This window comes from Bufo bufo, chromosome 3 (genome assembly GCF_905171765.1).
Source record: "Bufo bufo chromosome 3, aBufBuf1.1, whole genome shotgun sequence".
Lineage (NCBI taxonomy): Eukaryota > Metazoa > Chordata > Amphibia > Anura > Bufonidae > Bufo > Bufo bufo.
The window spans coordinates 210,792,884-210,819,381 of NC_053391.1; the positions used below are offsets into that span (position 1 = coordinate 210,792,884).

The window sequence follows — 26,498 nt, forward strand, 5'->3', positions numbered from 1 at the left end:
ACAGATAGGTATAAAATCTAAAAAACAAAACAAAAAAAATAAAATTTAGATTGCAAGAATAAGTAAATTTATTTACTCCACAAACAGAACTCATATAAGAAAATGCATAGGTTTACACAATACATAGTATATACACAACCCACAATCATCACTCTGTAACCAGCAGTTTATATCCACTCTTGACCACCATCTTTTTTCTTGCATCTAAATCGGTTCTAAATTCTGTGTGGGTTATTTAAATTCAATTTACTTAGGGGTTGTCCAGGATTTTACAAATGATGACCTATCCTCAGGTTGGGATAGAACATCACTTTCTGATTGGTTGGAGTCCAACATCCAACACCTCCACTGTTCACTGTTCAGCTGTCTTGCTCCCACTCACTTCAAAAGAAGCAGCACTACAGTAACTAGCTCCGACCTCTACACATTTGACAGAGTATGGTCTGGTACCCGACCTACTGCAGAATAGATGATTGGAACTGCAGGGTGTTGGATCCCCACATATCAAATAGTAACGGGTTATCATGAGGATAGGATATGATTTGTAAAAATCCTGAACAACCGCCGTATGGGTATGCTTTAAATTAACAAAAATCTGTATTACCTTCACCTTGATTTCCTTCTGTTCCACTGACTCCTCCCATATTTGCTGATCATAGGCTCCAATCTGTATGAAAGATTATTAGTAGTGTACTGTCAGTGGTGTATACATAATTCTTGTGCACATGTTCTTCGTACGACTTTGATACCCTGCAGAGGTATACAATGGTTTTTCTAGGGGACAATATCTTTGTACATATGTCTGTGCTCGTAAGCTGTATGGATCTGTATTAAAGCAGCTATGCAGGGCACTGCAATACAGGGTCCTAACAGTGGGCGTTTCCATAAATGCAAAATACAGTATTATAAACTAAAGTATAATCATTTTGATATATAAAACCAAGGTTGGTATGACATGTTAGAGGTGAAGTGCAGAAAGTCAGGTCAAACGGGAGAAATATATTAATACAGATACAGTTGCATTGCTTACTAATAAAATGTAGTGTGATTGTTATTTGGAAATCAATGTAATTAAACTAATATCCTTGAATGTAATAACTAGAGATGAGCGAATCGAAGCTGACTAAGTGGAATTTGATCCAAATTTCAGGAAAAATTTGATTCGCAAAGAATGCGAATTTCATCGTAACTAATCGCAATTTTCATAAAATGGCGGCTACTCATGTGAGGACTGAGGACATGGGGCAGGGAACTCTGGGAAGGCGGGATCACCCAGATTGAAATGCGTGCATGCAGCCAATCAGCAGCCAGCCAGCCCTGTGATGTCACAGCCCTATAAATACGTTGGCCATCTTACAGTCAGACATTTTCCAGCATTCAGAGAGCAGGGACAGACGTGTGAAGGTGCTAGGGACAGCAAGTAAAAAAACAATTGTGGAAAAAAAAAGACAGAAAAAATGATTTATAAGTGCAGGGAAAGGATAGGGAGGAATAATTTCACAGCATCTTAGTGCAGGGAGAGACGTCAGAAGGCGCTAGGGACATTGATAGGAAAGTAATTTACAAGTGCAGGGAACGATTATTTGGGGATCCAAATAGTTATTAGACTGCTCTGTCATTCCAGCTTTTTGTTATTGGGCTGCAAGTGTTATGTTGAAAAGCCTTTAGTGGCTTATATCTTAGTATCTTATTCAGTACTACAAGAAAAATATATACGCATTTCACTTCTGCAGTTATTTCTCTTGAAAGCGTATAAGGGTGTATTTCAGTAAAAAAACAAAAAAATTATATAAGCACTGCACTGTTGCAGTTATTTCTGTTAAAAGCATATAGGGTGTATTGCAGTACTACAAGAAAAATATATACGCATTTTACTTCTGCAGTTATGTCTGCTGAAAGCGTATAAGGGTGTATTTCAGTTTAAAACATAAAATATGTACGCACTGCATTGTTGCAGTTTTTCTGGTGAAAGCGTATAGGGGCGTAGTTCAGTACAACAAGAAAAATATATACGCACTGCACTGTTGTAGTTATTTCTGTTGAAAGCGTATAGGGGCGTATTTCAGTAAAAAAAGAAAAATATATATGCACTGCACTGTTGCAGTTATTTCTGGTGAAAGCATATAGGGGCGTAGTTCAGTCCAACAAGAAAAATATATTCTCGGTTCACTTCTGCAGTTATTTCTGTTTAAAGCATATAGGGGCGTATTTCAGTACAACAAGAAAAATATATTCGCACTGCACTGTTGCAGTTATTTCTGTTGAAAGCATATAGGGGCATATTTCAGTACTACAAGAAAAATATATACGCACTTCACTCTTTAATTATTTTCTGGTCAAAGCGTATAGTGGCCTATTTCAGTCCCAACAAGAAAAATATATTCTCAGGTCACTTCTGCAGTTATTTCTGTTGAAAGCGTATAGGGGTGTATTTCAGTACTACAAAAAAATATAATCTCAGGTCACTTCTGCAGTTATTTCTGTTGAAAGCGTATAGGGGTGTATTTCAGTACTACAAAAAAATATAATCTCAGGTCACTTCTGCAGTTATTTCTGATGAAAGCGTATAGGGGTGTATTTCAGTACTACAAAAAAATATAATCTCAGGTCACTTCTGCAGTTATTTCTGGTGAAAGAGTGTAGGGGCGTATTACAGTAAAAAAAGAAAAATATATACGCACTACACTGTTGCAGTTATTTCTGGTGAAAGCGTATAGGGGTGTAGTTCAGTACAACAAGAAAAATATATTCTCAGTTCACTTCTGCAGTTATTTCTATTGAAAGCATATAGGGGCGTATTTTAGTACAACACGGAAAATATATACGCACTGTACTGTTGCAGTTATTTCTGTTGAAAGCGTATAGGGGCGTATTTAAGTACTACAAGAAAAATATATACGCATTTCACTTCTGCTGTTATTTCTGTTGAAAGTGTATAGGGGCGTATTTCAGTAAAAATAGAGAAATATATACGCACTGAGACAATGTCTGCCTCCTCATCCTCCTCCATGTCCTCAACCTACACTGCAGGGACAAGTCACAGTGTCCCTCTAGCATACCACATGTGCAGGGCTCGACAGTGTCACGCTGTTCTGCACCTGGTTTGCCTTGGCAAACGGAGTCACACAGGGGAGGAACTGCTCCGTGTGATGCATCAAGAAAATGAATTCTGGCTTTCTTCGTGACAACTGAAAATCGGAAACATGCTGACCGACAACGGGAAGAACATGGTGTCGGCGTTGTGTCAAGGAAGGCTAAGCCATGCGCCCTGCATGGCACACATGTTCAATCTGGTTGTCAAGAGGTTCCTGAAGTCTACACCCATCTTCAAGACATCCTAAAAATGGGCAGGAATCTTTGCATGCACTTTAGCCACTGGTACACTGCAAAACACACCCTCCTTGAGCTCCAGCGCCAGAACGGCATCCACCAACATAGACTGATGTTTCCACCCATTGGAATTCCACCCTCCATATGTTGGACCGACTATACGAACAGAGAAAGGCCATCAATGATTTCTTGATGATGCAAGCGGATAGGAGTACTCCATTTTGTAACTTCGATATCAGCCAGTAGCAGCTCATGCGTGACACCTGCCATTTGCTCAGACCCTTTGAGGAGGCCACGTTATTTGTCAGTCGCCAGGACTATGGAATAAACAACGTCATTCCACTGCTTCATGTCCTGGAGCAGATGCTGATAACTATGGCTAGTAAGGGCAGGGCCGGATTAAGAGCATCATGGGCCTGGTGCAGAAGATTTTAATGGGCCTTTTTATAGAAAATGAAAACGCAACGCAGAGCAACTTTTTATAGCACAAATAAAGTGTGAATTTACGCAAAATTACACATGTGAAAATACGCATGCATAAAGTTTGAAGTGTGAACGGGTCTGCATAATCCCATTCAAGTCTATTGGACTAAAGTTCATGCGTAATTTTGAAGCAGATTTACGCACGGGTTTGCGTGTGAAAAATCTGCTGTGTGAACTTAGCCTAAGTGTACATCTCTGGCCACAGTTTAAATATACAGCCATCTATATTATATATAGCCACCCCCCAAGGAGTTAACTAGCGCTGCTGGATATGTCATTCAGGAGCATGAAAAAGCTATTCACGTCTAGCTTTTCCGTGCTCCTGAATGGCATATGTGTTTATAAAAGCTAATCTATTATAAGCAGATCTGCCATTGAGGAGCTTGGAAAAGATAGGTAGGCAAGAAATAGTCACCCAGCTTTTCCATGCTCCTGAATGGCATATCTGCTTATATGCATACATGTTTATAATAGCCAAGCTATTATATGCAGATCTGCCATTCAGGAGCATGGAAAAGCTAGGTGAGAAACAGTCACCTAGCTTTTCCATGCTCCTGAATGGCAGATCTGCCTTTAGGTCTATCTGTTTGTAATAGCTGAACTATTATAAGCAGATATACCACTCAGGAGCATTGAAAAGCTAGGTGACAATTTCTCACCTAGCTTTTCCATGCTCCTGAGTGGCAAATCTGCCTTTAGGCATATCTGTTTATAATACCTGATCTATTATAAGCAGATATACCACTCAGGAGCATTGAAGAGCTAGGTGACTATTTCTCACTTAGTTTTTCCATGCTCCTGAATGGCATATCTGTTTATAATAGATCACACTCAGCTATTATAAAGATATATATGCCTATAAGCAGATATGCAATTCAGGAGCATGGAAAAGCTAGGTGAAAAAAATCATCACCCAGCTTTTCCATGCTCCTGAATGACATGTATAAATTATACAGTATACTGTATAATAGGTGAGGTGAGCCAATGCTGATTTACTTACCGCCTAGGAGTTGTTTTCTGGGCAGTACACTGAAGGCTGCTGAACGCGACTCACCGCTGGCAGCACCCCTGACTCCACGCAGGAAGAATTTTGAACTTCCAGCGCGCAGCAGCCGTCACGGTCTTTCACTTTACGGCATGGCCTAGGCCCCAGAGGAGGAGTCTGACGTGACGACGCAGCGCGGCGTGCACGGCTGACCTGTCACCTGACCTGATCTGTCAGCTGTCACTGTCCTGGTGAGTTCTGTAAAGGGCCGGCCTGGGAGATTTGCGCGCCGGCCCTGTCATCATCTGACAGTCGGCACGGTTCGGTCCTACTAAAGGGTTGCGGGGCGGCCGCCAGGCAACCTCAGCGAGGCGGCCTATGCGGGCCTAGCTCCGGTTGGCCTATGCAGGCCTAGCTCCGGTTGGCCTATGCGGGCAGGGCCGGGCTGGGGATAAAAACCAGCCCTGGAAAAAGTTGCACACCAGCCCCACAGCATTGTGTCCTTATTTACTTGTTTATAAAAGGCGAAAGCATTCATTTTAAAACACGTGTTTAAACACGAATATGAATTTTGCCCCACGATAGCTCTTTTGTAGAACCCCCATGGGGGGGGGGGGGAGCATGTAGCAGAGCTAGTATAGCATGTAGCAGAGCTGTGTGTAGCATGTAGCAGAGCTAGTATAGCATGTAGCAGAGCTGTGTGTAGCATGTAGCAGAGCTGTGTGTAGCATGTAGCAGAGCTGTGTGTAGCATGTAGCAGAGCTAGTATAGCATGTAGCAGAGCTGTGTGTAGCATGTAGCAGAGCTGTGTGTAGCATGTAGCAGAGCTGTGTGTAGCATGTAGCAGAGCTAGTATAGCATGTAGCAGAGCTGTGTGTAGCATGTAGCAGAGCTAGTATAGCATGTAGCAGAGCTGTGTGTGTACAGGGTGCATGCAGCAGTGTAGCAGAGCAGGAAGCCTGGTAGGGACTCGGTGACACGATTCTTTTAACTAAAACTCTCAGACAATTATCTGAGTCCCTGCAATAACTATAGCCACTACATCACAGTCTGCTCCACGGCATTCACTGCAGCAGAGCTGTGTTTGCCAGGAGCGAGTCCCTCCTAACCTTCGGTTCACTTGAGAGCCGACTCAGGAAGTGAACCGAAGATTCGATGAGCTGAGCATGCGCTTTGATCTTCGGTTCACTTGCTTCTGCCGGCTCAGGAAGTAAACTGAAGATCCGATTCATGAATCGGTTCTTTTGAGTGAACTGATTCAAATGAACCGATTCATGAAAAAGATCCGAACTTCCCATCTCTAAGAGCAGTGACGCAGCCGCGGTGACAGAGTGGGAAGGGGGGGGGGGGGCGTGGTGTAGTGACAGCGTGGGGAAGAAAAAATTCAGAGCTGGAGGGGTGGAGCAATGAAAGGTTCTGGGGGAGGAGCAGTGACAGAGCCGTTACAGAGCCGGGGGCATTGATAGAACTCTCACCTCTGCCAGCATCCCTCAGTGGACCCCCTTTCTGCATGTGTTGTCAAACTGGGAAGGTGAGGGGGTCCTTTCCATGCCACATCAGCAGCTAGTTTGCCTAAACCACCTAGAGGCACGGGTAGTAATGTGCTAAGATTAGCAAGAGTGTGCACTAAACTAATTGCTGTGATCACATTAAGGCCTCGTTCACACCAGGCAGTGCGTTCCGGCCTGATTCTGTCCAGAATGCCCTGCACCGCGGCCGGCTAACTGTATTGTGGGGCAGGAGGGGGCGTAGTGGTCTGTTGAAGTGATTGGCACCATAACCATGCCCAACGGCTGCAATGCGATCGGCTGCACAGGATCGCAAGGCACATTATGCCTGCGGTCCAGTCCAAACAAAATGCTGCAAGCAGCCTTGTGACCGGACCTTAGGCATAATTGTGCCTTGCGATCCCGTGCATCCGATCGCCTGCGCCTGTGGCTACGGTGCCATTCACTTCAATGGATTGTCACGCCCCCTCCTGCCCCACAACATAGTGAGCCGACCGCCATGTAGGCATTCTGGACAGAATCATCTGGTGTGAACGAGGCCTAAACTTAGTCATTTCACACCACAAAGGCTGGAACGCAAGCCAGCCACCCATCCCTGCATAAGGAAGCATGGCGGTGCATTGAAATAAGGTTTTGATTTAAAATAATTTTTTGTATCAGGACAAGTAGGTTGTGATGAGGGACAAGTAGATCGAGCCCCTGCTTTAGTCCTTCGACAAGTAGTTTTTTTTTAAATTTCCACACCCCTGCACTGTTATGGGGGATCTGCGGATGGCACTGTTATACAGGATCTGTGGATGGCACGGTTATGAAGGATCTGTGGTTGGCACTGTTATGGGGGATCTGTGGATCACGCTGTTATGGAGGGGATCTATGGATGACACTGTTATGGGGATCTGTGGATGGCACTGTTATGGGGGATCTGTGGATGGCACTGTTATGGGGGATCTGTGGATGGCATTGTTATGGGGATCTGTGGTTGGCACTGTTATGGGGACCTATGGATGATGCACTGTTATAGGGGATGTGTGCTATGACTGTACTCTGTACTCAACCTCCGAGTCCTACCTGATACACAGCCCTGAACAGCCGGATGACAGCTCTGCACAAGCAGCAGCTAGCAGGCTAAAGGACCTTCCGTGATGTCATGATCATGTGATCAGTCACATGTGTGGGAGGAGTCAGGCTCCGGGCAATGTCCGTGCTGGAGCCTGCTGTTGGGGGCGGGGCCGGGGATGGCTCCTCTCTCTGTCAGTCCCTCTGTGTAATATACTGCACCAGCCAAGGAGCCTCCTCACTGTCGGCACGGCCGCGCAGCAGTCAAGGCTACCGGCCTAACGGCCGTGCCAGTCCGGCCCTGTATGCGGGCTGCTGGGCCTATTTTCATGCAGGGGCCTGGAGCTGCAGCTCCATCCGCCCCTACGTTAATCCGGCCCTGAGTAAGGGGACAGGAGATGTGGCGCCTTGATCTCACGGCCACATGAGCCCTGTGGGGGCTGAACTGGAAGAGGAGGAGGACATTTGAGCACAGACAATGTGTAGCCAAATGGGTGGTTTCTTTACTCAGCTGACAGGAGAGGAGGAGCAGGTGCAGCCAAAGGAGCTACAGGGCGATGAAAAAGACGAGACAGAGGACCCGGACACACCGTGGCAGTATGCAGTGGAGATGGAGGCAGGGAGTCCCTCCGAGTCACTTGCACAAATGGCAGGATGCATGCTCACTTGTTTGCGTAGTGACAGCCAAATTGTCACCATTCAGCAGAGGGATGACTTCTGGCTCTCCACCTTGTTGGACCACCGAGAGGGAGGACAAACTGAACTACTACAGAGACATCCTATGTAGTCAGTTGGCCGCTGCCTATCTGCACCATTGTCCATCCTCTCGAAGGTCTGACCCCGGGGCCCTCTGCGCTCACATTCCACTGCCATGGCTGTTGGAAAGCGGTGGGGTGGCAGGAGCAGTACCAGCTCCATCAGCAGTCACAGTCACTGATCAGTAGCTTTCTTCACCTGCATAGTGAAGAAACTACTCACCAGCAGCAGCAGGTAGACCTGGAGCAGGACCTGAACCAGCAGGTGGTGGCATACTTGGTCAGCACCCTGCCACCCAACATTGAAGATCCGCTGGACTACTGGGTAGCCAAACTGGATTTGTGACCGCAACTAGCAGAGTTTGCCCTGGAAAAGCTGTCCTGCCAGGCCAGTAGTGTGGCATCAGAGTGGGTGTTTAGTGCGGTGGAGGCTATAGTTACCCCAAGGAGAACTCTCCTGTCCACCCAAAATGTGGAGAGACTGACCTTTGTCATGAAGAATCAGGTGTGAATCAGCCAGGATTTCCAACCACCAATTTTTGACATCAGACAAGATCATCCATGGTGCCACACCAACACTTTGATAAAAGAGACTGGTTTCTTCTGACTACCTGCCTCAGCTACTACTCTAATGCTGCAATCCGCCCGATGCCACACATCTGATGCCAAGTGCTCCTTATTTCACCCACCTTTGTTAGCGGGTACTGGTATTGCCACCCACCGCCCCACTCTGTTACCGGGTCACTTTGTGGTCTCCTGATGCAGCTTCTGCTGCCATCTACAAGCTATGTCACCTTGCCACTCTGTGGTCTCCTGATGCTGTTGCTGCTACTGCCATATCCACACTATGTAACCTTGCCACTCTGTGGTATCCTGCTGCTGCCATCTCCACATTATATCACCTTGCCACTCTGTGGTCTCCTCATGCTGGTGCTACTGCCATCTCCACATTATGTCACCTTGCAACTCTGTGGTCTACTGATGCTGCTGCTGCTACTGCCATCTCCACACTATGTCACCTTGCCACTCTGTGGTCTCCTCATGCTGCTGCCATCTCCACACTATGTCACCTTGCCACTCTGTGGCCTCCTGATGCTGCCACCACCTCCAAACCATGTCACATTGCCACTCTGTGGTCTCCTCATGCTGCTGCCAACTCCACACTATGTCACCTTGCCACTCTGTGGTATCCTCCTGATGCTGCTGCTGCCATCTCCAAACCATGTCACCTTACCACTCTGTGGTCTCCTGATGATGCTACTGCCATCTCCACACTATGTCACCTTGCCACTCTGGTCTCCTCATGTTGCTGCCATATCCAAACGATGTCACCTTGTGACTCTGTGACCTCCTGATGCTGTCGCCACCAGTGGCGTCGCCAGGGGGGGGGGGGCAGAGGGGGCCACAGCCCCCGCTACATCATGCTGTGCCCCCCCAACTAAAATGCCCCCCCCCCCTAAGTGAGCACCCAGCGTCTTCACACAGCGTCCGGCTGCAGAGCAGAGTGAGGAGGGGAGAGGGGGCGGGGCATGCACGGCAGTTCCCGATAGGCTCCGCCCACCTTCCAGACGGGAAAGGCAGTGCAGAGCCAGTAGCCGGAGCATGAATGAAGATGCAGAACTGAAGTCCAGACTCCAGGCCAGGCAGTGATTCAAGCGACCCAGAGTGAGTGACAGTCTGAGTCAGTGACTGTCCCTGAGTGCAGAGTCCCACCCTGTGTAATTAGGTGAGAGGAGGGGAGAGGCGGCCATTATATTAATAACAAAGAGGGGGACATTATATTAATAATAAATAGGGGCCCAATACATTAGTATTAAAGTAATGTCCCCCTCTTTGTTATTAATATAATGACCCCCTCTTTGTTATTAATATAATGACCCCCTCTTTATTATTAATATAATGACCCCCTCTTTATTATTAATATAATGACCCCCTCTTTATTATTAATATAATGACCCCTCTTTATTATTAATATAATGGCCCCTCTTTATTATTAATGTAATGAACCCCTCTTTATTATTAATGTAATGACCCCCTCTTTAATAATAAAGAGGGGGTCATTACATTAATAATAAAGAGGGGGTCATTACATTAATAATAAAGAGGGGGTCATTACATTAATAATAATGTAATGACCCCCTCTTTATTATTAATGTAATGACCCCCTCTTTATTATTAATGTAATGGCCCACTCTTTATTACAAAGAGGGGGCCATTATATTAATAATAAAGAGGGGGCTATTATATTAATAATAGAGGGGGCTATTATATTAATAACAAAGAGGGGCTTATTACTGGCACGTGATGGGGGCTTTTTACTGGCACGTGAGGGGGGCTTATTACTGGCACATTGGGGGGCTCTTGTTACTGGCAGTGGCACGTATTGAGGGCACTTATTACTGGCACATTATTGGTGGGCACTATAGCGGCATCTACTGAGGCCACAAAGAAGGGGTGTTTTATATGGGGGGCTCTGTACAGTAGCATTTTATACTGGGACACATTATGGTGGGTACTATGGAGAAGGGGAGACAGGAGTACTACGGGGGGCACTAAGAAGGGGTATTTTATACTTGCAAATTATGGGGGACACTGAGGGCATCTACTGGGGCACGATATATGGGGCATTTTATACTGGTACATTATGGGGGGCACTAGCAGGAAGGGGGGAGAGGAGCACTATGGAGGCATTTACTGGGGCACTATATAGGGGTATTTTATACTGGCACATTATGGGGGACATTAGCTCAACTGGGGCATAGGGGGTATGTTTTGCACATTATAAGGAGAATTATTTCTACTGGGGGGCATTATGGTGGGTTTTATTACTCCCCCATGGTATGACCCCCTAGTAGCAGCACCATCCTCTCTCTGCTCTGCTATCCCTCTGCCCCTTCTCCAAATCCTTATTATGAAATCTTTCTCATTAGGATAAAACACAACATCAGCTCCGCCGAGCCCCCGGCCAAAGTGTTGAAGTGGCGTCCGAGATCCCCAAGGGCCAAGCCAAGTAACTGTAAGTGTTCATGTGAAATATGTTTATTTTATATATGTACACTCCTGTGAGAGGCGGGGAGGGAGATCTGTGGATGACACTGTTATAGGGAGGGAGATCTGTGGATGACGCTGTTATGGAGGGGGAAATGGGGATGACACTGTCATGGGGTGGATCTGTGGATGACACATATAGCATAAGATCCTATATACGGTATGTGGCATCCACAGATCCCCCCATAGCAATGTCATCCACAGATCCCCCTCTCTATAAAAGTGTCATCCACAGACAGCTGGACTTTTCTTCCCTGTTGCGGTTTTAGGTATTGGGTAAAGTATTGCAGCATTTCTAAGCATACTTGTGTAAATGTATCGTTGTTATAGCTGCCCCCCCCCTACTTTTGTCCTGGTCCCCAGTGTGCCCCCCCCAAAATTTGAAAGCTAGAGACGCCACTGGTCGCCACCTCCAAACTATGTCACCTTGCCACTCTGTGGTCTCTTGATGCTGCTTCTGCTACTGCCACCTCCACATTATGTCACCTTGCCACTCTGTGGTCTCCTCATGCTGCTGCCATATTCACACTATGTCAACTTGCCACTCTGTGGTTTCCTGCTGCTGCTACTGCCAACTCCACATTATGTCACCTTGCCACTCTGTGGTCTCCTCATGCTGCTGCCAAACTCCACACTATGTCACCTTGCCACTCTGTGGTATCCTCCTGATACTGCTGCTGCTACTGCCATCTCCACACTATGTCACCTTATCTCTCTGTGGTCTCTAGTGTTGATCGAGAACCAAAGTGCTCGAGTAGAACACCACCTCTGGATGCTCTGGTGCTCTACGGAGAACCCAAGCATTAAACCAGGCACCCCCTGCTCTGAAGAAGGGAGGGTGTCTGGTTCACATGAAAAGGTCAGAAATTGATGGAAGCACCACTGACATGGTTCGGGAACAAACTGACAATAATACGCACAAAATCGAAGATAAAATCGATTTTAGAGGAAAAACTGTTAGGAAACATTCTTTCCTGTATATTTACTTGTATATAAAGTGCAAATGCTGCCAAAAATTTCAAGGAAGAGGCACTCCGATACAACCTGTATATCACATAAAGGAGGGCCTCATTCACATTGTGGTACAATTGTGGGACTCCTACACTCATAAATCCAATGCACTAAGTGAAAGGGCTGCCAAAAATTGCAAGGAACCGGCACTCCAATACATCCTTTGTTACACATAAAGGAGGGAATCATACACACCCTTGAAAAATTATGATTGATGGCCTGCTGGTGACCCTCAAAAACATTAGGAGCAAGGGCCTGCTGGTGACCCTCTAAAACATTAGGGGTGAGGGTCTGCTGCTGAGCTGACCCTCTAAAACATTAGGAGCGAGGGAAGCCTAATAAGCATGTTGATATGATGGAGGAAGAGGAGGACGAGAAAAGGAAGATTAAACCATATACCCTTTTTTGTGGTGGAAGGGGTGCATGGGAATACAGTGTATTCAATACACCATAAAAGCCACATTTAAAGTGCCTTTATGTTCAGCAGTTTTGTAGCTGGCCAGCTAAGACTTGTCCTAGGTTGCTAATATAGCTTATATGTTTATACAGCTAAACCTGCCAATAACCTAAAGGGTTTCTGTCACCTAAAAAATGGGGATTAAGCTGGCTGATATTAGCGATGTGCTAATGTCAGCTGAACATAACTATATTAGTGACATCTCCCTGCCTAAAGCCATTACTGAGAAAAACAAACTTTTATAATATGCTAATTAGCATCTAGGAGCAGGGGGGGCATTGCACCTGCTCCTAGAGGCTCCGTTTGCCCACCTATTTTCACGCCCTTCTTCTCTTGATTGACAGGGCCAGGGCAGCGGTGCTCTCCTGCCGCCGGCCGTGTCTACTAAGAAAATCTCACGCCTGCGCCGTCCCGTTCAGTATTAAGCGCAGGTGCAGTGAGGGAAGGACGCTCGGCGGCTGCTGGCTTCCTCACTGCGCCTGCGCTGAATATGTCATAGTGAGGAAGCCGGCTGCTGGAAAACGTCCTTCCCTCACTGGGTCTGCACCGAATACTGAACAGGGCGGCGCAGGCGCGGGATTTTCACAGTATACATGGCCGGCGGGAGGGGAGCAGTGTTGCCCTGGCCCTGTCAATCAAGAGAAGAAGGGCGTGAAAATAGGTGGACAAACTGAGCCTCTAGGAGCAGGTGCAAAGCCCCCCTGCTCCTAGAGGCTAATTAGCATATTATAAAAGTTCATTTTTCTCAGTAATGACTTCAGGCAGGGAGATGTCACTAATATAGTTATGTTCAGCTGAAATTAGCACATCGCTAATGTCAGCCAGCTTAATACCCATTTTTTAGGTGACAGAAACCCTTTAATACAATTCCTATGTTTGTGTGTTAAAGACAAAAGCAGAGTTATTTACAGTGACTTTATGTTTGGATGTCATATAACTGTTATATTTTGTGTTCACAAAAGCATAAAAGATAATATGCCTTTAAGATTCATTATATAATGTAAGGTAAGCTCAATGACACAGCAGAAACTACAGAAAGCATAGAGTTAAACTTTTGTTGCAGGCAGGAGTCTTTACCAATCACAGCCAGCCTCACACACAGCCTGTGTGGGAAATTCCCCTAGCAGGAGCTGCTGAATCATTACACCAGAGGAGAGAAGCTGAACAGACATTCACTCCACTAAGAGCTGTGTTTTATGGAAGCAGAGAGGCCAAAATAGGTATTTTAAAATAGTTATAAAATGTTCCTACTGTTGATATAGTGATTAGAACTAGGGATCGACCGATTATCGGTTTTACATATATTAACGGCCGATATTCAGGATTTTGAACATTATCGGCATCTATTTTGCCGATATTCCGATAACGTATCGGAACAAGGATCGCGCTGCTGACAGCGCTCTCTGGGTTCTCTCAGCAGCACAGGGGAGAAGGAAGCAGTGTCTCCCTCCCCCCTGTTCCGCTGCTGCCGCTGCCACCGATGAGAGGAGGGAGGACAAGAGGAGGGGAGGGGCTGTGGCAACAGCGCCACCAATGAAGATACCTCTCTCATTAATTCATATACAAGAGGCGGGAGCTAGCTTCAGAATCACATAGCCTGCTCCCGACCTCTGACAAGTAGCTGCGATCTGTGGTAGTTAACCCCGCACCTGAGGGGTTAACTGCGCGGGTCGCAGTTAACGCTCATAGAGGTCGGGAGCAGGCTATGTGATTCTGCAGCCAGTTCCCGCCTCCTGTATATGAAATAATAAGAGAGTTATCTTTATTGGTGGCGCAGTGCACCCCCCCCCCCAACCCCAGTATTAATCATTGGTGGTGCAGTGTGCAATTATTATTTATAAATGAAAAAGAAAGATTTACAAAAAAAAAAAACTACACATTAACAATAACATATTCATTTTCAGCAGATTTGTGTAGGAAAAAAAAAAAGAAAATTCACAGAATATCGGTATAAATTATCGGCTATCGGCCTGAAAGTTCACAGATTATCGGTATCAGAAAAAAGGAAAAATGAGACGCACAACGGATCCTGTCTGTATAGCAGCTGTAAGGCCTGTATGGTCCCTCAGAATTGGCCTATGATTTGGTAGCCAAAAGCTGGAGTGGGTACAAAACACAGAAGACATGCAAATATTCATTCACTTGTCATCTCTGTTTTAGATCCACTCCTGTTTTTTTTTGGCATTAGCAATACTGATGGATTATTGAGCAAATGCTGACCGAACGAGTGAAGGCAGATGCTCCACAGACAGGATCCGTTTTTTGTGGTTTATTGTTCTGACAGATCAGAGGAAGGGCTAATTAATCAGTGACGACAAAACAAAGTTACTGCTGACACCCTTTCCACTCTGTCCAGGGGGGCTCTACTTGTATACGCATTTAATAGAACAGGTTCTGTAGACATCTATGTGGAATCAGCTGGCGACGGTGTAAAAGGAGTGCACTTCTTCTTGACGCTAACATCGACCTGTAAGGTTGAGATCATACTTGAGTTATTTGGTCAGTGTTGGCCCTGTGACGGCCCAAATAAGTGAAGTGTGCAGTGATTCTAAGAGCGACGCCTGTCATGTGCTTGTCATACGGACTCACAGTACTATTTCACTACCACAGCAGACTCCCTATGCGTGTTACTGCAAGGCACAGTGTTCTACACCCCTATAAAGGCTCTCTGCAGCCCGGAAATAGACGTTTTTTAACGCGATCTATAAGGGAGTCTGCGGTTCCGGTTCCCTTGCAGGCAGATACGGTGGAGCGTCTGCATAGGGGCCGGAGAGGAGGGCCGCGGGGATCTCCAAGGCAGACTTGCCGGGCTGATGACAATACGTTGCGGCCGTCCTGCCTCTGGTGTCTCCTGCTGGTTCCGTTCCGGCGTCCATGCTGGAGTGATCCCGTGCCCATGCCGAGTCGGTTGGGCGTCCGCGTGCAGACCTCGAGGGGGTGATTTGTAAGGTAATGCGCGCCCGAGTGTGCGTGCATCTTATGCGCTACATCAGCCACTGGCAGGTAAAGCATCTGTGCACAAATTCAAAGTTGATTAGGGATTTGCTGCACAGGTGCTAATGAGCAGGATCATCGCATGACCTATGAGGTTCTGACACAGCAGCACTCTGTGATTGGCCAGCAGGTGTTTAAAAGGTGATTGTAATGACCGTCGACACGCACAGGGAGGGAAAAGGGAAAGCCCTGCCCAAGGGAGAGGGAAAGGTGGTGACCCCTGACTCACCTTGCGGCTGGCACCTGACTGCCCTGACGTCCCTAGATGGGTTCCTCACCCATGCGGCGATCACGTGCCTAAACCCTGGCTTTCCCTAAGTTTGCTCCATGCATGAACTCTGTGTGTCTTCATCTAGTGAATGCCTGTGGAAACCTAGTCTCTGCTCTACAGTTGCACCGTGTGTGGCCTCGGATCGGACCTTGGATACTTCACCGTCTCATCCTTAGGTACCTGGTTTCATGGACTCTTTTGTATGAACTTTAGCCTGGTCTGGCTTTTCTCTGACGTTTTCCCACAGAGGTTATTTTTGGACTACGTTATTTCTGTATGATTTCTGGCTTGGACTTTACTGCTGTGCTTTCAATAAATCCACGTTTGTTCAAATCTTTGCCTGGTTGCTTGGGGTTCTGAAGCATTACAGGATCAAAGCGAATTTTTTCCGAAAAATTTGGCAAACCGGCTGAATCGAATTTTCAAACAATTGGCTCATCTCTAGTAATAACCTGTGTGTTCAGTTACTTTCTCCCTGCACTGTGAATAAAAGACATGAACAGTACATCTGAGACTAGTGAGATTGTGTTCATCTAGAATTGTGACTTCAATAACAATTAGACCACATTTTATTCATAATCGTTGCAGAAATCCAGGTAATTCCATAGGGTTCAATTACGTTCTCTTGCAATTCTACATCAAACCAGAGTGCTAGTTTCTTCTCCAATTTAGTGGGTAGGGATGAGCAAAGCGAGCTTCGGATCCTAGATTTAATGTTGTACGGAGATCTGTCTCCATACAGCATTAAAATGTCTGGCCTCTGACGAGATGAAGCCAGTTATTCCCAAAGTCTTGCAAAACTTTGGTAAATAACTTCGGTATTTGATTTTTAAACTGGAAAACCATTTTAAAACCCGGATCCGAACTCAGCTTTGGTTCAGACTTCTAGCTCAGAATCGAAGCAGAGTTCGGATCCAAGTTTTTTCCAGTTTAAAAATCAAATATCTAAGTTATTCACTGAAGTCTCGTGAGACTTCGCGAATAACTGACTTTGTCTCGTCGGAGGCCATACATTTCAATGCTATATGAAGATGGATACAGCATCTAGGATCCGAAGCTCTTTTCACTCACCCCTACTAGTGGGCACAATATGCACATGGGCTTAAAGGGTATGGACACATTTCACATTGATAACAATTTTACGTACAGTATATTGAGTTTAAGAAAGTTGCACTGCATTTCAGGCAGCAATCTTCATTCATTTTCAGACCCTCAAATATTCAGTTTACAACCTGATCCTAGTTTTAGACCTGTTGCATGTCCTTCCCAGTAATACATGCTGGATGTGACCAGGATGCTGCTGCCTACACTAGCTCTCATCTGCCAGTACAGCTGCATTCCTTTACTGATTCTCCTTCTACAGCCCAATAAGGATTTTGTTATTTCTTGTTCTCTACTGGTACATAGTGTACACATTGTACAAGATGTCTATCCAGCCTATGCAGACTGTTGTATGGGCTCTCCTCCCTATATACACTGTGATGCAATACAGCCTGATATGCCCTCCCAAAGGCTTGGACGCTTTCTTTGCTATCAACATGCTGATCTGCATTGTATGAAATCCTCCTTCTCTGCAAGAATATCCAACTCTTGGCTACTGTAAGGAAACGAAGGTTGAGGGCAGAGAGAGCCAACACAGCCAAGATCTGTGTGTTGTTCAGTCATGTTATAAGCAGCAATTGTGCATCTACATTTTTCAAACCAGCACTTGGATCTGAATACTTTTGTAATAGCATGTAATTAAATGTAGTATAGCCACTGAGCTATTTAAAAGGATTCTGTCAGCCAGTTTTTCGCTACAGAGCTGTTCATATCATCATATTATCTAAATAAAATATACTAGTTTACCCCCACCTGTCTTTTCGTTTTTGATTAAAAATCGATTTTATGTACAGTTCAGATCCATAAATATTGGGACATTGACACAATTGTTACATTTTTGGCTCTATACACCACCACAATGGGACTTGAAATGAACAAACAAGATGTGCTTTAACTGCAGACCGTCAGCTTTAATTTGAGGGTATTTACATCCAAATCAGGTGAACGGTGTAGGAATTACAAAAGTTTGCATATGTGCCTCCCACTTGTTACGGGCCCAAAGTAATGGGACAATGGCTCAGCTGTTCCATGGTCAGGTGTGTGTTATTCCCTCATTATCCCAATTACAATGAGCAGATAAAGGTCCAGAGTACATTTCAAGTGTGCTATTTGCATTTAAAAATCTGTTGCTGTCAACTCTCAAGATGAGAACCAAAGAGCTGGTCACTATCAGTGAAGCAAGCCATCATTAGGCTGAAAAAACAAAACAAACCCATCAGAGAGATAGCAAAACCATTAGGCGTGGCCAAAACAACTGTTTGGAACATTCTTAAAAGAAGGAACACACCGGTGAGCTCAGCAACACCAAAAGACCCAGGAAGACCACGGAAAACAACAGTGGTGGATGAGCAAAGAATTCTTTCCCTGGTGAAGCAAACACCCATCACAACAGTTGCCAGATCAAGAACACTATCCAGCAGGTAGGTGTATGTGTGTCAGTCAACAATCAAGAGAAGACTTCACAGAGTGAATACAGAGGGTTCACCAGAAGATGTAAACCATTGGTGAGCCTCAAAACAGGAAGGCCAGATTAGAGTTTGCCAAACGACATCTAAAAAAGCCTTAACAGTTCTGGAACAACATCCTATGGACAGATGAGACCAAGATCAACTTGTGCCAGAGTGATGGAAGAGAAGAGTATGGAGAAGGAAAGGAACTGCTCATGATCCTAAGCATACCACCTCATCAGTGAATCATGGTGGTGGCAGTGTCATGGCGTGGGCATGTATGGCTGCCAATGGAACTGGTTCTCTTGTATTTATTGACGATGTGACTGCAGACAAAAGCAGCAGGATGAATACTGAAGTGTTTCGGGCAATATTATCTGCTCATATTCAGCCAAATGCTTCAGAACTCATTGGACGGCGCTTCACAGTGCAGATGGACAATGACCCAAAGCATACTGCAAAAGCAACCAAAGAGTTTTTTAACGGAAAGAAGTGGAATATGTTATGCAATGGCCAAGTCAATCACTTGACCAGAATCCGATTGAGCATTGCATTTCACTTGCTGAAGACAAAACTGAAGGGAAAATGCCCCCAAGAACAAGCAGGAACTGAAGACAGTGGCAGTAGAGGCCTGGCAGAGCATCATCAGGGATAAAACCCAGCGTCTGTGATGTCTATGCTTTCCAGACTTCAGGCTGTAATTGACTGCAAAGGATTTGCAACCAAGTATTAAAAAGTGAATGTTTGATTTATGATTATAGATTCTGTCCCATTACTTTTGGTTCTTTAACAAGTGGGAGGCACATATGCAAACTGTTGTAATTCCTACACCGTTCACCTGATTTGGATGTAAATACCCTCAAATTAAAGCTGACAGTCTGCAGTTAAAGCACATCTTGTTTGTTTCATTTCAAATCCATAGTGGTGGTGTGTATACAGCCAAAAATGTTAGAATTGTGTCAATGTCCCCAATATTTATGGACCTGACTGTATATGCATATGTATATGTGTATGCATGCGCCAATGATACATACGCCGGGGCCCGCGTGGTGTCCTGGCAGCAGCCTCATCCAGGGGAATCGTGCATGCGCCAGCTGTCTGCGCACTTCCGGGTCAAGCGAAGTGCGCATATAGCTGGCGCACGCGCGATTCCCCTGGATGAGGCTGCGGCCAGGACACTGCGCGGGCCCGGACATGTGTATCATTGACGCATGCGCGAGATTACGGCGCACTGCAAAAAAAAAAAAGCTAAGGAGTAAATAATTAACAGCGGGGATGCGCTGGACTCCAAAATAAGGGGTGCCAACGGGCAGAGGGACAGCCCCGTGGGCTCCTTATAAATAAATTTTGCATATAATAAAAGCGATTTTTATCAAAAATGAAAGGACAGGTGGGGGTAAAACTAGTATATTTTTATTTAGATAAAGGAGACTGATATGATGATATGAACAGCTCTGTAGCGAAAATCTGGTTGACAGAATCCCTTTAATAAAATTCATCTGTATAGCGCCACCTACTGTTTGCTCTTTTTCTTATTTTTGTCTGTCTCACTGAGCTGGTCAAATGTGCTAAGTTTAACTCTTCAGTTGCCACCAGCCATATGTTCAGATATTATTATTATTATTATTATTATTATGATGTTGTTTGTAAACCTTCAGTTTTTTATCACGCACATGAAAAACGCATCAAAACGCATTGCACTCGCGTGAAAAAAACTAAACAACTGAATGCAATCGCAGACAAAACTGACTGAACTTGCTTGCAAAATGGTGCGAGTTTCACTGAACGCACCCTGAACGCATCCGGACCTAATCCGTCATGCTCGTGTGAAAGAGGCCTATGGCAGATACTTCAGATCCAGATGTTAATACCTCTTTATGTTTTTATTGCAATCTAAGAATATCGTGATCAGACCTGAGAAGTTTGTGCCTTCATGGTTTTAAAGCGAATGTGTCATCCGAAAAATGACCTATTGTTTAAAATCACGTTTTTATGTTACGAATGTTTAAAAGAATTATTATCCACCATTTACAATTGGAGATATCACTGTGTATCAGCTCCCTAATGACCTCTGCACTGGTAAACAGTGTAGTGCCCTGGATCAGGGCTACTTTGAAGTCTGGACATTTGTAGACTATTGCCTATTTCCCCCTATGCAAAGTCAGCAACTCCTTACTTTATTTCACTTTAAGGAGTTAACGTGCATACTGTTTAATACTGTGTAACTGCATTTTATATGTATGTTGTCATATACGGTATATCCTGTTCATTGCATTGTATTTGCAAGGCTCTGTGAAAAAGGGTTAATGAATACTGACTTTCGGGACTTTGAATAAAAAGCTGATAATTTTCCACAGATGCCATAGGGTTTAAAGAAGTGCATACCGTATTTTTCGCCCTATAAGACGCACCGGCCCATAAGACGCACCTAGGTTTTTGAGGAGGAAAATAAGAAAAAAATTTTTTTTAACCAAAAGGTGTGCTTTTGGTGGGTTTTGAACTAATGGTGGTCTGTGCATGACACTACTATGGGGGATCTGTGGATGGCACTGTTATGGGGGTGATCTGTGGGTGGCACTGTTATGGGGGATCTGTGGGTGGCACTGTTAGGGGGGGGATCTGTGGATGGCACTGTTATGGGGGGATCTGAGGGGGGCACTGTTATGGGGGGATCTGAGGGGGGCACTGTTATGGGGGGATCTGTGGATGACACTGTATGGGGGGTGATCTGTGGATGGCACTGTTATTGGGGGGGGTGATCTGTGGATGGCACTGTTATTGGGGGGGTGATCTGTGGATGGCACTGTTATGGGGGGGGGGTCTGTGGATGGCACTGTATGGAGGGGAATCTGTGGATGGCACTCTTATGTAGGGTGGATCTGTGGATGGCACTGCTATATATGTGTCACCCACAGATCCCCCACCCCATAACAGTGCCATCCACATATCCCCCACCCCCTAATAGTGGCATCCACAGATCACACACCCCATAACAGTGCCATCCACAGATCCCCCATAACAGTGCCATCCACAGATCCCCCCCCCCATAACAGTGCCATCCACATATCCCCCACCCCATAATAGTGGCATCCACAGATGCCCTAATAACCTGTGGGGAGGGGCCTGTGTCATGCAAATGCGGCAGGGCCGGTGCAGTCACTGTACTCCGGTCCCACCGCTCACTCACTGCTTTATTGCCTAAACATTTTATAATAATAGCTTTTATTGAAGTTCCGATCCCCCAGCCCCATCTGTACTACTTAATAAATGTCCTGTAGCAGGCAGAGCAGGGCGGCCGGCCGGAACTCACTGACGTCACGTGCCTGCGCCGCCTACTTTATGAATGAATCTCATGTCTAATGTTGGATTTCAACTGCCTGATCCTTTTGTTCTCGAGGAAATAAGCCATTGACAGAGGTGGCTGCCAGCAGCTTTCTCCCCACTCCTATTCACTACGTATGCATGTTTGGTTGAGCCGATCATGCATATGTACTGGAGGATAGGGAGAGATAGCCGTCCACTAAAAAGTGTACGGCTGACAACTATTACAGGTATGTACATGACCAGTATAATATTCTCAATCTCAAATCAAAACTCTTATCATTCATTTAAAAAGGGGAGACAGTTGTCTCTCCAAACATATTTTTGTTTCTCATCCTCCTTGCTGTCTGCATCCTCAGTCTGTTTCTTTCTCTCTACAAATGTACAAATTGATGAGCAGTGCTCATTCTGCCTGATTTTAATCTGTGTTATGCTGGATGCCTGTATCTGCTGCTCCACTCTCTATGTGTCTGTCTGTTCGGTGTGTATGTGTGAACAGGAGCTTAGTTCAGTGTATCTCACCTGAGGTTCAGCACTGCAGGTGTTACACTCTTTCTCTTGCTCTGTGTATTGCTGTCCAGCTGCTGACTAAAGTATCATTCACACGACCGTATGAAGTCCGCATTCGTTCCGCAGTTCCATTCCGCGGCCCCCCCGCAAAAAATATAGAGCATGTCCTATTCTTGTCCGCCAATTGCGGCCCAAAATTAAGCATTTTCTATGATAGTGGCGGCCATGTGTGTTCTGCAAATTATGGAATGCACACAGGCCAGTATCCGTGTTTTTTGCAAAACACTACGGTCTTGTGAATATTAGCCTAACTGACTAATCAGCATCCCTATAAATACCTGCTTCTATCTCTCATTTCTTGCCTGATCAAGACAGGTCCTGCTAGTCTGCTTTAATTTGCTATCTGAGCTATAATCAGTTTGCCTGTTGATATATGATGGTTGCCTGGTTCCTGGACTTTGACCTCAGCTTGTTCCTGGCTATGAGTTAGCCTGATTCCTTTGGTGCTCCGTTCCAATGTCCCTGATCCTCGTGGGTGAACAGCCTGCCACTCGGGTGCCTGGCACAGTGGATCCATGTTCACCAATTGCAACAATGTCTGCAGTGGCATACACTTTCCCACAAGGGCATCTTAACATGTAGATCACATTTGGGGAATTGTATGTATAAAACCTCTTACTGCAATGTCTTTGCCTCTAGTAGAAAGGTGTGCCACACTTCCTTCCATAAATAGAAGAACAGTTCTACAAACATACCCCTACCCTACCACTGTTCCCCAAAAGAAGACCATCGCATGAAATATGCCCCACTATCACAATATATGGATCACACAATATAATGTTTCCATATTGACAACCTTCCACCCCTATACATGAATTTCCCTATAATTTATTATATCATATTAATATATTAGGCCTAGGGTTGAGCGAACCCGAACTTTAGGATTTTTGGACCCCCGGACCCTAACATTTCAGTAAAAGTTTGGGTTCGGTGTAAGGCGCTTTCTTGGCGCTTTTTGAAAGGCTGCAGAGCAGCCAATCCACAAGCGTTTACCTCTGTGCCCTTAGAAGCCATCACAGCCATGCCTACTAATGGCATGGCTGTGATTGGCCAGTGTAGCATGTGACCCAGGCTCTATATAAGCTGTAGTTATGTAGCACTGCCTGTCACTCTGCTGTTACTAGTGTAGGGAGAGGATGCGGCTGGTGATTTCAGGGAGAAGAATAGAACTGAATCTTTGTTCAAAACGGGATCTAATTTAGCGATCTACGGGAATCTAACTCAGATTCTACGGGAATCTACTCAACGAACTAAAGACAGCCGGCCGGCGAAATGCGCAATATGAAAGGCTTTTCCTCTGGACCATAATGGGCAGAGCAGTGCGCAGGTGCGGGCCCAGTTTCACAGCCCGCGGTCCTCTGGTGCGCTCGTGACGTCCGCCGGCTGGAGGTGTGGTTTTTCTGGCACGTCGCCCAGTAAACGCCGCCCCTGGGCACCTTCAGAAGATCATTTGCATAAGTCAAAGAGTCTATAGGGTCAAAGAGTCTATAACCTGATCTGAGCGGTCTAAAACGCTCAGATTAGGTGAAAGACACCCTTTAAACAAACACCCGTTGGGCAAAAAAAATATATTTGGAAGCCTTTGCATGCAGATGTCATTGTGAGATTCACCCTTTATATATTTGGATTATATTCAGTTATTTTAAATACAGCCATTTTATGCACACATCTTTAATTGCAGCCTAGTGTGGGTCAGGTGTGTGAGATAGACCCTTTAAATACAGGGCTTCTATTCAGGTATTTGAAATACAGCCATTTTGGGCAAACAAATTTAATATTGAGGCCTAGTCTGGTTTCAGGGCATGTGAGATACACCCTGTACATACTGTCGTTCTATTCTACTATTAATTAAACACCCATTTAGGGCAAGATCCTAAATTCGAGAAATATGAGGAGAGGCGTCAAATAAGGGACGTGGCCCAAGTCGTTGGTGCTGCTGGTTGAGGCTCCTGTTGCAGGGAGAGGACGTGGTCGATCTTTGCCAGGCTACACGCACAAGTGAAACCCCTTTCTCAAGTGCGAGTAGCGCGACAGAACCTGCAGCGGTATTTGGTCAGGCCTACTGCGGCTCTACGAATGGTGAGGCCTGAACAAGTACAGGCGATAGTAGATTGGGTTGTTGACAGTGGCTCCAGTTCCTTCACATTGTCTCCTACCCAGTCTCCTGCTAAAAGATCAGAGTTGCACCTGCAGCCGATGTCCATCAGTATTTCACCTCACCCCCTTGCAAATCAGCCAAATAGTCTGAGCCCAAGTCATGCAGCAGTCTCTTCAGCTTTTTAGATGACCCTGTTAGCAGGGTATTTAGCAGGGTTTCCGGGGCCATCACCTATCCCTGCCCCCAGAGTGGAAGAGATTGAGTGCACCGATGCCCAACCACTTATATTTCAAGATGAGTAGATGGAGGGACCATCGCAGCACGTCTCGGATGATGACGAAACACAGGTGCCAACCTGCTGGGGCTTTTGAAAGTGTGAAGACTGGGTGGAAGATGATGTGGAGGACAATGAGGTCCTCGACCCCACATGAAATCAAGGTCATGCGAGTGACTATGTAGTTCGGAGGAAGGAAGAGGCGGAGGTCGCACAGAGCCACCAGCACAGCAGAAGAGGGAGCAGGGTGCAAAAGCGGAGCGGCCGTCCTCTAGATGGACGCCTGCTACTGCCCACCGCAGGCAAGGGACCAAGCACACCAAAGCCAGCTCCAAGGAGTTCCCTGGCGTGGCAGTTCTTCAGACAATGTGCTGACGACAAGACACGAGTGTTTGCACACTGTGCAATCAGAGCCTGAAGCGAGGCATAAACGTTCTCAACCTGAGCACAACCTACATGACCAGGCATTTAAGTGCTAAGCATGGGCCTGCAGAGTGCAGTAGACACCTCAAAAAGGCTCCTCCTGCTTCCTCTTCTGCTGTAGTCTCGGCCTCTTCATCCACCTCTGGAGTGACCGTGCCACCTGCCACCCGCAAACAGAGGATCTTCTCGCAACACCACCACCTGGGTCACCAAGCATCTCCACAATGTCCCATGGAAGCATTCAGCTCTCCATCTCCCAAACACTGGAGAGGAAGAGGAATTACCCCCCTACCCACCCGCGATCCCTAGCCATGAATGCCAGCATTTCTAAATTACTGGCTGTCATTCCGTCTGGTAGAGACGGATAGTTTTAAAGGCCTTATGGTAGTGGCTGTCCCACAGTACGTCATGCCCAGCTGCCACTACTTTTCCAGGCGAGCCATCCCTTCCTGCACAACCAAGTAGGGGACCAAATCAGGTGTGCACTGCGCAACGCATCTGTGGCAAGCTGCACCTGACTACGGATACATGGACCAGTAAGCCACGGTCAGGGCCGTTATATGTCCATAAAAGCACTATGGGTAAATGCAGTGGCAGTAGCAGTTTGGCGCATGTCCTTCCATCACCGAGGATTGCAGGGCGCTTAAGTTTGCCTTCTGTTGCTTCCTCCTCCTACTCCGCTTTCTCATCCTCTACCAGCTCCTCATCCGGTCAGCGTAACATCTTCACCACCACTTCAGTACAGCCAGGGGCAAACGGACAGCAGGCAGTTTTAAAAACCTATCTGTTTGAGGGACAAACCCCACACCGCGCAGGAGCTGTGGACGGGCCTTGAACAACAGACCGATGAGTGGTTTGTGCCAGTGAGCCTCAAGCCCGGCCTGGTGGTGTGCGATAATGGGCGAAATCTCGTAGCATCTCTGGGACTAGCCGGTTTGACGCACATCCCTTGCCTGGCGCATGTGCTGAATTTGGTGGTGCAGAGATTCCTTAAAAAGTACCCCGATATGTCAGAGCTGCTGCATAAAGTGCAGGCTGTCTGTGCGCGCTTTTGGCATTCTCACCCTGCTGCTGTTCGCCTGTCAGCGCTGCAGCGTAACTTCGGCCTTCCCGCTCACCGCCTCTTATGCGACGTGCCCACAAGGTGGAACTCCACCTTGCACATGCTGGCCAGACTGTGCGAGCAGCAGCAGGCGATAGTGGAGTTTCAGCTGCAGCACGCACGGGTGAGTCGCTCGGCAGAACAGCACCACTTCACCACCAATGACTGGGCCTCCATGCGAGACCTGTGTTCCTTGTTGCGCTGTTTCGAGTACTCCACCAACATGGCAGACATGGATAACAGCGTTCTCAGCGTAACTATCC

At 46.2% G+C, this 26,498-nt stretch overlaps 1 protein-coding gene across 3 annotated transcripts in view; it reads right to left on the reverse strand.

Moving 5' to 3' along the window:
- The window catches only part of PHTF1 (putative homeodomain transcription factor 1), a 281,946-nt gene that overhangs the window by 233,594 nt on the left and 21,854 nt on the right, over positions 1–26,498 (reverse strand). The window contains exon 3 of one of the 3 annotated variants that reach the window (XM_040423901.1): positions 611–667. The exons of 1 other annotated variant lie outside the window; for it this stretch is intronic. In XM_040423901.1, coding sequence (XP_040279835.1) covers positions 611–667 — 57 coding nt within the window. Of the gene's footprint in view, positions 1–604; positions 668–26,498 lie in introns of all 3 variants that reach the window. One more of the 3 variants, XM_040423900.1, reaches the window with a different exon arrangement.